The 15,191-nt window shown below is 42.0% G+C and overlaps 1 protein-coding gene across 12 annotated transcripts in view; it reads right to left on the bottom strand.

Annotated features, from left to right (window-relative positions):
• Positions 1 to 15,191, bottom strand: part of MCTP2 (multiple C2 and transmembrane domain containing 2) — a 268,029-nt gene that overhangs the window by 143,430 nt on the left and 109,408 nt on the right. For 11 of the 12 annotated variants that reach the window (XR_006218419.1, XR_006218422.1, XR_006218420.1 and 8 more), the window contains exons 9-10: positions 12,508 to 12,672; positions 10,154 to 10,284 (exon numbers count right to left, since the gene is read on the bottom strand). Coding sequence is in view for 4 of the 12 variants with exons in the window: in XM_042988136.1 (XP_042844070.1) it covers positions 10,154 to 10,284; positions 12,508 to 12,672 (296 nt within the window). In the remaining 8 variants the exon portion in view is untranslated. Of the gene's footprint in view, positions 1 to 10,153; positions 10,285 to 12,507; positions 12,673 to 15,191 lie in introns of those variants that run through there. The other variant, XR_006218427.1, reaches the window with a different exon arrangement.

Here is a 15,191-nt window from a genome sequence, read left to right as displayed (position 1 = left end):
GCCGGCTTCTCTGCGTTGCGTCTTTCGCCAGCAAAGAAAATAAATGGTCGCGGTTGAAAAAAAGGGAGAAAAGACCAAAGAAGTGAAAGTGGCAGAGGGCTCACTGGAGAAACCATTTGCTTCCCGAGAAATGCCAACTGGTGAGTTTTTATTTAAAGCAACGTGTTAAGGTGTTTTCCTAATAGGCACGGTTCCACAGGGTTTCCCCAGGTGGACTGCTCTTGGACAAATGGAGCATGAAATGCTGTTGACTGATCCCATTTCGGCAACACTGCCAGGAAAAGGCTTCACCCATCTGCTATGAATTGCATGTTTTCCGTCTCTCAACAGCCAATGTTCTGGCGATGCTGGAAACCTCAAACACATTTATATACAGAAACAAACACCAAAAAGGAGGGCTGAGGTGCTAAGCCATTTATTTGCTTTAACACTGACAACTCTGGGTTTGGCTGGACCACACCTGCTTTGTTTACGCACAGGTGGATGAAAAAGGTAGGGTCGAGTCGAGGAAGGAAGGGTACGCAGTGGTAGTTCCACTTCTAATACGTGTGTGCGCGCCCGTGTGTGTTAATTTTCATTTTCCCTCCATAGTTATTGAGCGAGATGAATATTCAAGACTGTATAAAGGAATCCCTGCCTCTCACAACGTGGCACAACGATAAATCGATGGATTCTTAGCCTAAATCTTGAATGGACTTTGCATGTTTGCAGATGGTTCGAAATAGGTAAACTTATCCAGCACATAAAGCAATGACAATTTTGAGCCACATGATATATAATGAGTGCCGGTTTCATCAATTGGAAACCTTGCAATCTCTTCCCAAGTAAAGAGAAAAATATCAGTAATATTAAAATTCTATACCAGGTCTTACTACAGAATAAAATATATATGTTAATACTGATACGTACCTAAAATTAAATAGGTGTGGGTAATTTATTTCCTAATTTCCAAACGCGATTCCAGTTTTAAGAAGGGATGGCAATTAGAGCTTTTGCATGTAATAAATTCAAGTGTATCTACCAGAGACACATTAGAGAAAAATGTCTTTTTAAATAATCCTCTCTGCTCTGAATCAAAACTTTTTTTTGTGGCAATAAAGAACCTTTGAAAGTTTGCTACCGTGAAAATGGGGGTTACTAAATATTTGTCTTTCATAAGTATGTAAATGGAGAATTAATTTGGCTTGGAAGGAAAGAAATGTCAAGTGCTTTATAACGAAGCCTTTTCTACAAAACTACCCACAAATGTTTAACCAATGTAGTAGTTGCACATCTGCTTAGGAGTACTTTGCAAAGCATTATTTTACATCGTTTTTTTTTTTGCACTTCCATTGAATAAAGCTCTTTCTTGTGGAAAGAGAAATGACCCAAATTTGGCAGAGTTTTTTCTGGTGGTCGCTTTCATTAGTCCAAATTAGCAATAACCTATTTATGGAACATTCATCTTAATATCATTACCGATGACAATTTATTTTCATCCTTTGAATTTTACCTTCCTGTTAATAGCGGCGGCTTTGTTTTTTGAACAACCGGAAGTTACTTGGAGACGAGAGGCAAATTAGGGGCCAAAAATGGCGCATCATTAGGCAACGATAAAATTTCTCTTCGATAATTCCAAACCGAACCTTACGTTAATTCTAAAAAGTCATCTACAAAGACTGTGAACAGCGTTAGCATGTTTATAATAACTCTGCAAACTCTCACACTGCCTGTTGCAAGGCACAACTCATTGGAATAGAGCAGTTTATTAAACAAATGTCGAATCACGTACCAGACAAAGTGCAAAGTAGGCACTGGGTTTCTTCTTAGAGATTACACATCTCCACAAACTTTTTAGGCCTTTCTGTCCCCCGTGAAACTTTTGCACCTACCCCATTTCGAAACATTCTTTGGATGGTGAAGAAAGAACACATACGTGAAGACAGCCCCGCCTATTTTAGATAAAAGAGTCCTATACAGTCTACATGCCCAATTAGCTAATGAGTGGGGTTAGCCAAATACTTACTTTTATTTCCATAGTGATTTAAAAGAACAAATTAAATTGATAGATCACCATCATGTCAATCATAATTAAACACTGATCCTTCTGCACCGGGGTTATGACCCAGCCTCTTAGGGTCCCTGCCCCATTATGCAAATTGATATCTTAAGAATTAAGAATGAATTTACATCTACCCACTCTCTAGTGTGAACAACTAGCTCCCATTATAAGATGACGTTTGGGGCCGGGGTGAGGGGGAGGGAGAGGCGTCTGGGGGGCTCAGTTGGATAGGCGTCCGGCTTTAGCCCAGGTCATGATCCTGTGGTTCGTGGGTTCGAGGCCCGCGTCGGGCTCTGTGCTGACAGCTCAGAGGCTGCTTCAGATTCCGTGTCTCCCTCTGTCTCTGTCCCTCCCCTGCTCATATTCTGCCTCTCTCAAAAATAAATAAACATTTTTAAAAAATTACAAAAAAATAAAAAAAAACATGACTTTTTCAATTTTTTAAAGTAGGTTCCACACCCAACATGGGGCCTGAAATCAAACCCTGAGATCAAGGGTCATGTGCTCTACCTACTGAGCTAGCCAGGCACCCCGTCTAAAGAGGACTTTCTATAAACTTTCTGCAACTGAATTGCCCTCTTCCTCTCTTCTACCCACCTGGCTTTCACATTTATTTCCACATTCTGGAAGAAAGGAGGAAAGCTGGGGGTAAGAAGAAATGAATTCCATACAAGAACCTGTCCTCTATTTTACTCTGTTCCAACCTTAGCCCACGTTGTTCCAGCTGATCCTCATGTCTGAAGTAGAATCAGAAGCTCTGGAGATTAGCCAGAGGCTGGAAGAATTATTTATATTAACGCCAAGCCAGGAAGGAGTTACTGTATTATCAGCAAAAGCAGGAGAAAAAAAAAAAATTACAAAGGGGACTTGTCTTATGCAAACTGGTGCAGCCACTGTGGAAAACTATGGATGTTCCTCAAAAAGTTACAAAGAGAGCTACCTTATGGTCCAGCAATGGGACTACTGTAGATTTTTCCAAAGAATACAAGAAAACTAATGCAAAGGGATACCTGCAAACCTATGTTTGTAGCAGCATTATTTATAATAAGCCAAGATATGGAAGCAACGCAAGTGTCCATCAACTGATGAATAAAGATGATGTGAAATATGTATGTTATATACACACACACACACACACACACACGTGTGTGTGTGTGTATTATATGTTATGTATATATGTTATATATATGTAATATATGTTATATATGTGATATGATATATATGTGATATATGTTATGTATATGTTATATATGTGTGGTATATGTTATATATGTGATATATATGTTATATATAATATATATGTGTTATATATGTAATACATATGTTATATATAATATATGTGTGATATATATGTTATATACATATTTATGTTTATATATACACATACACATATATGTCAGCCATAAAGAGGAATGGAATCTTGCCTTTTGCAACGACATGGATGGATGTAGAGAGTATCATGTTAAGTGAAATAAGTCAAATACCATATGGTTTCACTCATATGTGGACCTTAAGAAACACAAAATAAACTAGCAAAGGAAAAGAGAGACAAATCAATATATACCCTTAATAATACAGAATAAACTGATGGTTACCAGAGGAGAGGTGGGGCGGGGGGGGATCGGTGAACGAGGTGATGGGGATTAAGGAGGGATCTTATCCCGATGAACACTGGGTGATGTACAGAAGTACTGAATTACTGTAGTGGACATGTGAGACTGCTATAACGCTCGATGTTAACTCACTGGAATTCCAACAAAGACTTCAAAAAAAAAATAAATAAATACAAAATAAAAAGGATTTGTCTTTCCGAATTGCAGATATTATCACAATACTCTCTGAGCCTCCCGAAGAAAGGGAAGTTACTGTGTGAACAAAATATCTTTTTTTTTTTTCCTTAGGATTGGGTGAACAAAACACTTTTTTTTTTTTAGGTTCAAGTGAAGATAAGTACTCTGAAATCTAAAATCATTAAGACAGAAAAAAATCTGAAATACTTTCATCGAAGACATTTTTAACATAAAAAAAACCTTGAAAGGAGCATTTAGGTCGTGTCTTCTATTTTCTAAAGGGTTTCCGATTTTGCCCTGAGAAAATACCGTAATGTTTAGTTGGTCTCTTAATTCTCTCTTGGTGCTACTGAAGCTTTCCAGAATCTGGTGTTCTTTCCCCAGGCTTTCTTTATCTGTGTAGCTCCCTGTTAGGGGCGGAGTGCACCAGGAGCCTCCAGGAATGCTAGGGAATAAATTCAGCCCAGCTTTCTGGGCAAATTAAAATACCATCCACCACTCCTCCCTTCTTTCTCATTCTTATAAACACTGCAGACTCACTGTCTAATTCCAGAATTTTACAAGGACGGTTATGTATTGGTTTCCCTTCCATTTTGTAGCCTCTAAATTTCTTCCCCAACTACACAAATGGCAACATTTTCAGAGCATTTATGAAAGCTTAGCTTACTAGTATATATGCAAATTTTCTTTGAAAAATAAACTCAGTTTTCAGATAGATGGTCTAAATGGCTCTCATAGAATGAACTGGCTCAATTATCACACCAACTAATAAGTAATAAATAATAGGCACCTAAACTATTTTTTTCCATAAAGGGCCAGAAAGTAAATATTTGAAGTCTACGGGCCATGTGGTCTTTGCTGAACCTACTCAACTCCCCTTGCAGCGTGAAAGCAGTAATAGACAGTGTAAACAAACGAACAAGGCTGGTAGTTGATAAAACTTTATTCGAAAACAGGTAGCCATCTGGATTTGGCCCACGGGCCCTAGTTTGCTGACCAGTGATCTACAGAAATGTTAATAATTTGGCCTATGGTGAATTACACCAATGTTAGTATTTTAAAATTTTACAAGGTTGGTTGCTGACGATCCAGACACACTGACAAGTCATCAGGGAAACTGACCTAAAAATAATTTGTAAAGCCTTGCGTTTAACTCACCATAGCCCAAGAAACTGTGGCCAAACATATCCAATGACACGCTTGTTAATAAATCTGACCCAGCAATAAAGCTTATAAAATTGCTGTCTGTTGGGAACGATGTGGAAAACACATACTCAGAGCATCTACGTGATTAATGAGCACTGGCAAATTTCTGGCCCTGTGGCGTCATGTGTGACCTCACACACAAGAGAAGTGCCTGTGTTAGGACAGTGTTCTTCCTCCAATCTCCTGGTCAGGCCAACCCGCCATCTTTAGAGGCCGCCAGCTCAGACCTCTGTCCATCCAGGGAGCTGCTCCCTCCCTCCCCCAAGTCACTGCCTGCTCACATGCAGCCGCCCCAGAACTTCATAGAGTCTGAGGACAGCACTATATCCATCACTGTACCGTCTTCCACTGAATCCTCAGCACTTTGTAGGCCATCTGGTACATGACGGGCTCTCTGTTGAATAGAGCGAACGAACAAACAAACGAAGGCCAGTGGCACAAGGAAACTCAAAGTCAAAAAATCCAAATGACAAAGGCAGTGGTTTTTTTTGTTGTTGCTGTTGTAATGAAATCCTGTGCATTGTTTAATTCCTCCTCTACATGAGAAAGGGACGGCAATAAATATATTTCCTAGGTGCTTCTCAGATTGAAAAGTCTATGTTTCTCCTCACCTGAAGAAAATGACGACTCAATTACTATTTTTTTCCCTCTGCAACAGGCATGTGTAGTAAAGCTTTCCTCTAGCCCACAGGCATATAATGTGCTGATTTAGCACTGTTTCTGACCTCCTGTTCCTGTCTTTCTCCATTAATCCCACAGCATTTTAATGTTTTAATTCAACACATCATTTTGCCATATCAGTCAGTCGAACCTGCTCAAGTTTCAGTTGCCATGATAGCTTTTAACCTCTTATTCATTACCACAATTCCTTGTTTTATATTACAGACTGGTCAGCTTTTAACTTAAATGCAAGGGGCAGAAAAGAGTGCTGTAGTTTTAAAAGCTGTAAATCTCAGAGGCTAAGGAAGGGGGTGAACAGGAAGAAAATGGTGAATGTGTCAAGCCTGGCTGTAAAAGCAGATCAATGACATGCGGTGCAATTTGTCCGGAGAAATATTCCAGCCCCGGTTCTCTATGGCATCAGCGTCACTAATAAACCAGTACAATGTTAGCACCACTTTCCAAGGCACCATGCGGGGCCGAGGGCTGCCTCTGAGGCAGCCCAGTTGAAATGGACTCGCACATTCTCCTTCTTGACTTTTCAAAACCCAGTGAAGCCTAGAATATTCTATAATAATGAGTTAATCTCTAAAACCGCCTTGAACTGTAAAATACACTTTCAGAAAACAAAAGGATTATTTTGAAATGGCCCAGGTTTACAATGGGATGACCTATATGTATACTCTTGCCATCTTGGTTAAAAGTTGGAGCAGGTTCAACTGAGAAATAAAGTTCAACTTTATTTCTTACTCCCCTGAAAAGTTCACTGTCTCTGGACCATTGATGGCCTTTAAAATCAGAGACTGTTGTTTTGTTTTGTGTTGTGTTGTGTTGCTTTTTTGGTGTTTTTGTCTGCTTTTTTTTTTCCATTTTGTTTTGTTTTGTTTGTGCTCTTGGACAAACAGTGGAGTTAGTAGCTACCATGGTCCAGAGGGCATTGGATCTGTTCAAACACCTTTATCTCACCAGCCTTGAACCCCCCCCCCTTGGGTTAACTTGTGGCTCAGTTAGACTGAGAAGACTCTGAGAAGAGTCTCAGAAGACTGCAGAGGAAGCCTCGTACAAGAGGATTTCGGAAAGCTCCAGGTGACTTAGGAGATCCTGGCGGTGGCTGGCCATCAGGCAGGCCCATGTCTGAACCACGATCAAGCTAGCAACCCACCAAGGCCAAGGCCAATGCCATGGCTCAATCCTTTGGTCAACAGATGTCCTTTACATCAAGTCCTTGAAGATAGCCCCTATTCCCTGCAAACTTCTACAAAAAGTTTCAAAAATTGTCTATACTGTTTTTGAGATATATGTGTGTATATATATATATATATATATATATATATATATGTATATATATATATATTCGATATATATATTCATGTATACATGACTTTTACTATCCATATTTCTTTTTCTTAAATCGCGTAAGTTTAGTTGCGAACGTTGCGGGCAACGTTTGAGGAAAATCTCAAAATCAATCTCAAAAAGAATTTCCGCAGAGAGGCCACGTGGGGCTTTCGAGGACCAGCATCAAGGTGTGATCCAAAAACAAAATACGCGACAGGTCTTCACAGACGTTCATGACTCATTCACACTGTCAGAGAGCTTCCTCATGCAAAAAGGTATTTCCCCAGCCCTGGGAGATGAAACAACTGAGCCTTCCAAGGACGACAACGACAACAAAATGAAACGAGAAGGAAAGAAGAGTGAAATTGAAAGTAAGGAGCACCCGTATGTAACAGGTCCGGGGTGTGCCCATGCCGGCCCCACTTCCTGTTTGACTCTGAGGAACAGGAGATATTTTAGGGGAGGTCTGTCACCCCACCTGGGAGTTGGCTTCAGGGTAATGCTGCGTAGTCAGCTCCCAAGAGATACCTTTGCTACCGTTTGTACCTCAGCAGAGGGAAAAGGGAAAGGATACCAAAAGAAGCCTTTAAAAGCCATGAAGAGGAAGGACGTCATGACCCCCAGGCCAGGTACATGGCTAAGTGGCAAACAGGAAATCGCTAAAATAAATAGATACTCAAATGACAAAACATAGACTAAATTGGACATTCTACATGGTTTTTCGTGGCCACGAAGAAACTCAATACTCATTTGGCAAAGCACTTCCTGTTGTGTGAAGGAAACATGGCAGCACAGCGATGGGTGAGGCGAGAGGGCATTATTCCTGGCACCTCCTAAAATAACACGCTTGCCATTCATCACTGGAAACCCAAATTCCCACCACTCAGGTGGCACTTTGGGACACGGGATCCTCTATCCGGGCACTGACGTAACCAATCCTTGCTCCCTGGGCCAGCACGAAGTTTCTGGGGCTCCTAACCGTGAGCGTTGGGAGGGCACTGGTAATGTCACAGCGGTGACAAGTGTCAGAAGTAGTGGGGAACGTCAGAAGTGCCTCAGTTACCCTGTGTGGGTGCAGGAAGGAGAGACAAGAGCGGGCTAAAGTCATCCGACGGGTAATATCTGCAAAATGACCAGGGGGAGACCTCCTGCGGGAGCCGGAGGGTGACAGGACCTAGTCTGCTATCCGAAAGCACCAACCGAAACCACGAGGTTGGCAATAAAGCAATGGCAGCCAGCTGTGGGCTCAGCAGAGTGTTGGGGACAAGAGGGCCACATGAAGCCCTGCAACCCGGGCTGTGCCCCAGGGAGGCTGGAAGAGCTGAGGTCTCAACTGGTGACACGCTGTTCCCCCGGGGGGTGTCTGGATACGTGTGATGGAATGTGGATGTGCCATGTGTATATCTCCCACACAACCACTGGGGACAGAGACGAGTATCCGGAATCAGGTGGGTGAGAGCCAGATTTCCTAAACCTCCTGCAACATGCCGGACAGTCCCCCGGGACACGGTACCTCCACTGAGAAAACACCAGAGGAATGTTCCGTGGGTACCAAACTCGCCACCCGTCTACCTCAGGAGAGCTGCTGAGGAGGGATGGGGCGACGGCAGGAAGATCCAACGCTCTGTGTGCCAGACACTGTGCTCAGTATTTTACGCAGAAAAAGCAGTGAGAGGACTTTCCCTCAGTCTGAACCCCAATGCAGACGACAGGCAAGGGCTGAGCTGCTCTGGCTTCACGACAGAGGTTTTAGCAGACTCTCCGTTCTCCAAGGGCCGAGCCCCAGGCACCTCTCTGAACCCAAGGTTCCGGAGTCCTTGGTGTGGAAAAGATGACCAACAGCTGTTGAGAGCCCTCTGCATGCTTACATTCGAGATTTAAGATCTGCGTACACATTGTACCGGGGTGAAGAATCGGGATGAAAAATTGGATACGGGATGAACACAAGGCAGGGATTTGGTGGAAAGAAATCGGTCTTGGAAAACACAGACTCCTGTGCTTTCTGCCCTGGCACCTGCTGCTCTGAAGTCCACAACCAAGTCATTTGTAAACCTCTTGCATTCTGTCCCCTCATCTACGAAAGGAGAATAATGCTGCCAACCTGCAGGGCTATTTGAAAGATCAGAGATGATGTATGCTTCCACCGCGATGTCCACCGTACTTACCACGGGCCAGCCACAGTGCAGGCACAGTCTCATTTAATGGCATTACTACAAGCCAGAAGAAAGCCGTAACAGTCATAGCATCGCTGGTTACGGGAGGGTGAGAGCCCCAATGGAGTTGGGAGGGTGCAAAGGAAAGAGACGGTAGAATACAGAAAGTCGGCTCAACAGATTTCATGACGGTTTGCCACACAGCTCATGAAGGACACTGAAAGGTCTCCCATCGTTTGAGACACCGCGGCTGATATTCTTACTAAATTGTAGGGTATTTTACTAAGTATCAAAACCAAAATTAGAGGGCACGCTGGAAATTTACACAGTTGATTACTGAACAGTGCAGGGGTCACGGGCGCTGATGACCCCGCACAGTCAAAAATAGCTTTTCACTTCCCCCCAAACTCAACTACTAAATCAGCCCCCTGTTGCCCAGCAGCCTTACCGACAGTACAAACAATTAACACATAACTTTGTATATTATCGGTGTCAGACACTGTATTCCCACAATAAAGTTAGCTAGAGAAAAGGAAAACGTTCTTGTAAAAAATCCTAAGGAAGAGAAAAGATGCTTAGTGTACTGTATTTATTGGAAAAAAAAATCCATGTTTAAGTGGACCCACGCAGTTCAACGCGTGGTGTTCAAGGGCCATATGCATAACCATTTCGCAGATTGTCTGAAATGGCCTGGTGTCTTTTTTTTTTTTTTTTTTAGAGAATTTCCAACACATAACGATTTTCTTCTGTTTTAATCAATATTAAATGGCATTTACCAGTTAAAACAAAAACAAAAACAAAACCTTTTCCCCAGGTTAGGGTCCAGCTGACTTATGACTCCCGGGGTGGGGAGATGAGGTTTCGACTCTAAGCCCACACAGATCAAGACATTGTCTCTGAGCAGCTCCATGCAGATGCGAGCTGCCCACGCGTCTCCCACGAGTTAGAAAGCAGAGCAGACTCACGTGCCCAGACGTTCCTCGTGCTTTCTGCTGTCCTTTCCCCACACTTCAATGTCCAAAATGCCCATCCTGTCAGAGAAGTAGTGAAAGTCAAACTGTTCCCGCCACTGCGGATTTGCACTCTTACACAGTGTCTAGAAAACATGCGGTTATGATATTTACTTTCTCAAAATGCCATTCGTCGCTAAAGCAGCTACATACACATACATGTCATTGCTAAACGGCAGGAAGTCATGGCGATGGGCCTCCCCCCCCCTGAGAAAGCTAAACTTTCCGTTTGGGAACGAAAGGGACCTTGGGGGTTCTGGAATTGGCAAAACATCGCTACCCTCTTAGCTCACCCCCCAGATCCAACAATTTCTCCAGCAAGTTAAAAAAGAGTAACCCCACAAGGAATTACCCCACCAGGAACCATAAATTATATAGGTATTATATACACGGAAAACACATCTCAGTAGACATTTACAGTTGCTCCCTCTCCCAAAAGAGACTACGGATTGGTGAACCGGATGCAAGTAACATTTTTATTAGTGCATCCACTCAGTGCTGGCCTAAGGAGTATATAAATTAGCAGTTTGTGGTGTTAATTAACATCTGTCCGATGCCTTGCGTGCGAAACCCGTAACTTGCACATTTCAGTCCGAGTTTCCTGAATCCGGTCACTCGAGTGTGAAAGACTAAGAAGCCTCACGGCTGCCACACTGCGAGATGAAGCAGGGTGGTGTGAAAATTCCACAAGTGTTTCTGCGTTCTCCGATCGTGTGTGTTTGATCAGTTAGCAGCATTTTTGCTTTTGTTTCATTTACATCGAAATTCGATTTGTGACTAAAAATCGGCAAGAATGCCGGGCACTGACTTATCAGGCTCTAGAGTCAACTATGAAATCCTAGAAATCCTAGCGCCAAACTATTACCGCCAGGGGAATCAGGGATAACTCGGATGTCGGCTGTAGCCCACATCACGTATTATCATTTCAGCTGTTTTTTACATTGAGCTTAATATATCAGCTCACAGAATTTAGAAACCACAGAAAAAAAGAAACTCAACCACACAAATTAAATGTGATATTCCTCAAGGGGGCAGGTAGCAAATGCTGGACTAATTCTGCACTTCACCTTAGCCCGGCGGGGGGGGGGGGGGGGGGGGGGGGAAGGGCTGAGCGTACTTAGCGATGAATAATTTTTCTTATAAATCCTTAGCCTGACCCTGGCTGGCTACAGGAACCTTCGTGGAGAGATGTGTTCACTCTGGCTACGTTCACTGTAAGGTACAGCCTGAAACTAGCTGGTTAAAATAAATGTCTGCATATTTCGGCTGTTAACCCGCCCCTGATTTTTCATATTTTTCAAAAATGATTCTCCAGTGTGAGCTTTAATTCTTTACTCCTTGTGGTGGGGTAAATGCTGTTTAATGTTTGATTTTGCACTTAAAAGTATACAGCAGAGACCAACTTCTGCTCCCTAAATCATTTTCCAATTGCACATATCTTCATCTGTTACGGACTCTACACTGGAAAGCCCGAATTGCAAATATCCTCGGGTCTATTTTCAAAATCTTCTACCAATGTTTTGTTTGGTTTGCATTTTTTTTTTCCATGTAGCTTTTGGCAAGTGACTTAACTTTCAAGTACCCTCGTTCCCCCAATCCATAAAACTTAGGAAATATTCCTGTCTGACAGTTATGTAAAACGAATTAATTACCATGGTTTGGAGACTATGGTTTTTGAAATAAAAACCACGCCAAATTACTAAGATTAAAAATTAAGTGGAATTTGTTTCGGGAGAAGAAGATGATTGATTTTTAAAGGCGGCTACAAATGCCATTACTTTTGTTCAAAAAAAAAAAAATCACTAATACTTTAAAAACAAAATCACAAAAAAAACCCACAACAAATGTCTGTCTATTTTGGGTGTTAATACCTACAAGTAAGAGAAAGCAAAAAGTAGATGGTTTTGAGAACTTTTTACTTTTCTCAAATGTTTTCATATAAATATATTACACTATTATTTTTGTAGGATTTTGAAAATATTTGGTTATCCCTTTCCTGCAATCTATGAAACAACAGCTTGCTTATTTTCAAAACAAAAATAAATCAATGCATCCAAATCTATTATTTCATAAGCTTTCTCTAGCACCAGTTAACTACATTAAAATAAATTATGCTAAGCAACCAAAATAGGTATACCAATTGGCTTCAGTTATAGATTATTTTGTGGCCTGGGATGCTCCTAACACTGTTACGAGGGCGAAAAATAAAATTCTCCTCTTCTTGTGAAATTTAGAGTGGAAAACATTTTTTTTTTCAGTCCTTTTATTACAAAAGGTATGCTTCTTCCTAAGGAATTGACAGAACTTACCTTACTCTTATACCTCTGGTCTCCCAGTTTTAACTGGACAAACATTTCTGTCATGCTTCCTCCTGATACATTCTTCCCTTCCAACAAGGTTATACTTATAATCCCATTCCAGAGTTGGTTCTTTTTCAAGGACTCTGAGAGTCGCAAGTTGCGTATCAAAGAGGACTAAAGCAAAGAAAGAAGAGGACAGATCAACGTGCTGATAATTCCTGAGTGTGACTTTGGTGATCACAGAAATTCCAGCTCGCAGTATGGGGATCAGGAATCGCACTCCCTAGCTGCTGAAAGTGTTACTCGTCTTCGGGATTTGGCCAACCTGCAGGCACAGTTATGTGGTTTCCTTCTCCAGCCCTGGACTTCTAAAGTATAGTGAAGGATGTTTAGGAACAACGCTTGGATTTGGCCCTGGCCTATCCTCCCACCCAGATGCGCTCCGTGGTAGGAATCCTTCAGCTATTTTAATAGAAGGAAGGGAAGAAAGGCATTCTGGGAACAGAGAGACAGGAGCGAGGCATTGCTTTGCAGGGAAACAAAATACCTCTGGGCATTTAGCAATAATGGTTTTGAATTTATCCTTCACACTCAAATCTGTCCACACTTCCCTTTATTCCTTGGGCTGCTCCTAAAATGCCCAACACCACAGTGAGATGCACAACTCCAGATACAGCCTGGAAGCAGCCAGCCAGGCAAATGCGCTTTGCAGATCTGCAGGGAGAAGGATGTATAACGTCCTTAGCACGGCGCCTGGGATCCAGTAGAGATTGGGTAACTCTTAACTTGTTTTTTTTTTTTCCTTTTCTAAATTATACTACTCATGCACACTCACACACACCCTAAACAGAATGTAGAGGAGAGCAAACAGCCCCGATTATTAAATTATAAAGAGGACACGCACACTTTATTTTTAATTTCCACTATGGAAATTTCCAAACACGCACAAAGGCAGAGAGCATGGTATATAAATCTCCACGTGCGGATCCATCTGATTCCACGTTTCGCCCATCTGACTTCATCTAGCCCTTCACTCTCTTTCTCGGGCTGAAAGAGTTGAAAGCAAAACCCATATGTGTTTTTACAGAAGCACCCTACCGTGACCACATTCAACACAGATAACCATAATTCCCTTAATATCATTAGACACCCAGCACAGAGTCACATTTCCCTGAAGGTCTCCACCGGGTCTTTTTTTATGGTTGGTTTGCCTGCATGAGGATCCCCACCCGATCCGCACGCCGCACCGAGTTGGTGGAGTTGATCTACGTTCGCCCCTCGACACGTGAAATGGCACGAGCAGAGGCGGGCGTATTTGAAGGAGAAATAAATGGACTGGAGAATGTAAATGGCATAAAGTACCATAGTAAAGCCGTGAATTTCTAACACTATATATTCGTTCCTGTCATCTACTCAATACATCTTCGAGATCATTCAGACACCAATTCGCTCGGACACCAGTTAGTCACAATTTATCACAACAAATGGTATGTCAGAACCGTATTAATTATATACCAGCTTACCTCATCCAACACGTTACTCCACCAGTCTTAATAAATGGTGCGGCAACAAGCCACCAAGCATTTGATCATTTTATGACGACCTTAAGCAAAGCACATTCAAGGAAGTCTACACTCTCAAGCTTCACATCTGCGCTGCTCTTCTCTTAAAATGCACACACACACACACACACACGCACGCACGCACGCACGAGTTTTGGAGGTGCTGAGACAGAGCAGGGAGGGGGCAAGGGAAAATAATTCATTTTAAAAAGAAAAAAAAAATCCCTCTCCTCTGGAGAACATGAACGATTCTTTCGGAACTTCTATTTCCAGTTTGGTTGTGGAGAGAATATATTCAATAAAAAAAGCCTTATGAAAGTATTAAAGTCAAGCGATTTCATGTTAATTAAACACAACACATGCCGACACAGTACATCAACAGACACATATACAAACATATATGCGTATGTGTTTATAAATTTATATTTGAGCATATAGATGTGGATACACCGAGTACATTTTATAGCTTATTAAGCACACGGGCTGAAAACTTCTATCTTTAAAAGGAAAATGAGATTTTGATTCATATATCCGGCTACAATTCCCTTTTTTTTTTTTCTTTTTTCTTCTTAAAGTTTGACTTGCCAACCAACAAGCTAAAGCATGACCTGTCCCATGGCCATGCTTCAAAGTTCCGACAGATATATTCCTCCCTAAACACTGCAACTATTTCAAAATCCTTTTTATAAAGAAGGGAGTAATGTCCACATGGGATCAAAGGGCATCCTCCAGTCTGGCAATTGCCTAAGAAAAATGGCAGGGCTTCCATGAAATATGCCCTAAAATAATTTTGTGGCTTGGTATGTCCTAATTTCAAATTGGATGTTTATCTTGGAAAGGCTTCTATCTAACTTGTCCATAAAACAGCCCCACTTAGCTCTATGAGCTCTGTGAAAATGGAATCCAAAGCTGGTTATTAAGAGGGCCGAGAGATAGGTTCCATATGGCAGAACAGCATGGGAGGGCAAGGCTAAGGCCTACATCAGGCGCGGCTTGGCTGGATCTCCTGATCTATCCACGACACTCGTTGCATTACAGCATAACATCTGGATTATTGCTTGTAATGTCCCTGGGAAATATCCACTTTCCATCAAAGCCTTTATCTATCTCAGTTGGACTTTGAACATTTTA

Source organism: Panthera tigris, chromosome B3, assembly GCF_018350195.1.
Source record: "Panthera tigris isolate Pti1 chromosome B3, P.tigris_Pti1_mat1.1, whole genome shotgun sequence".
Taxonomy (NCBI): domain Eukaryota; kingdom Metazoa; phylum Chordata; class Mammalia; order Carnivora; family Felidae; genus Panthera; species Panthera tigris.
This window is presented reverse-complemented; position numbering and strand designations above follow the sequence as displayed.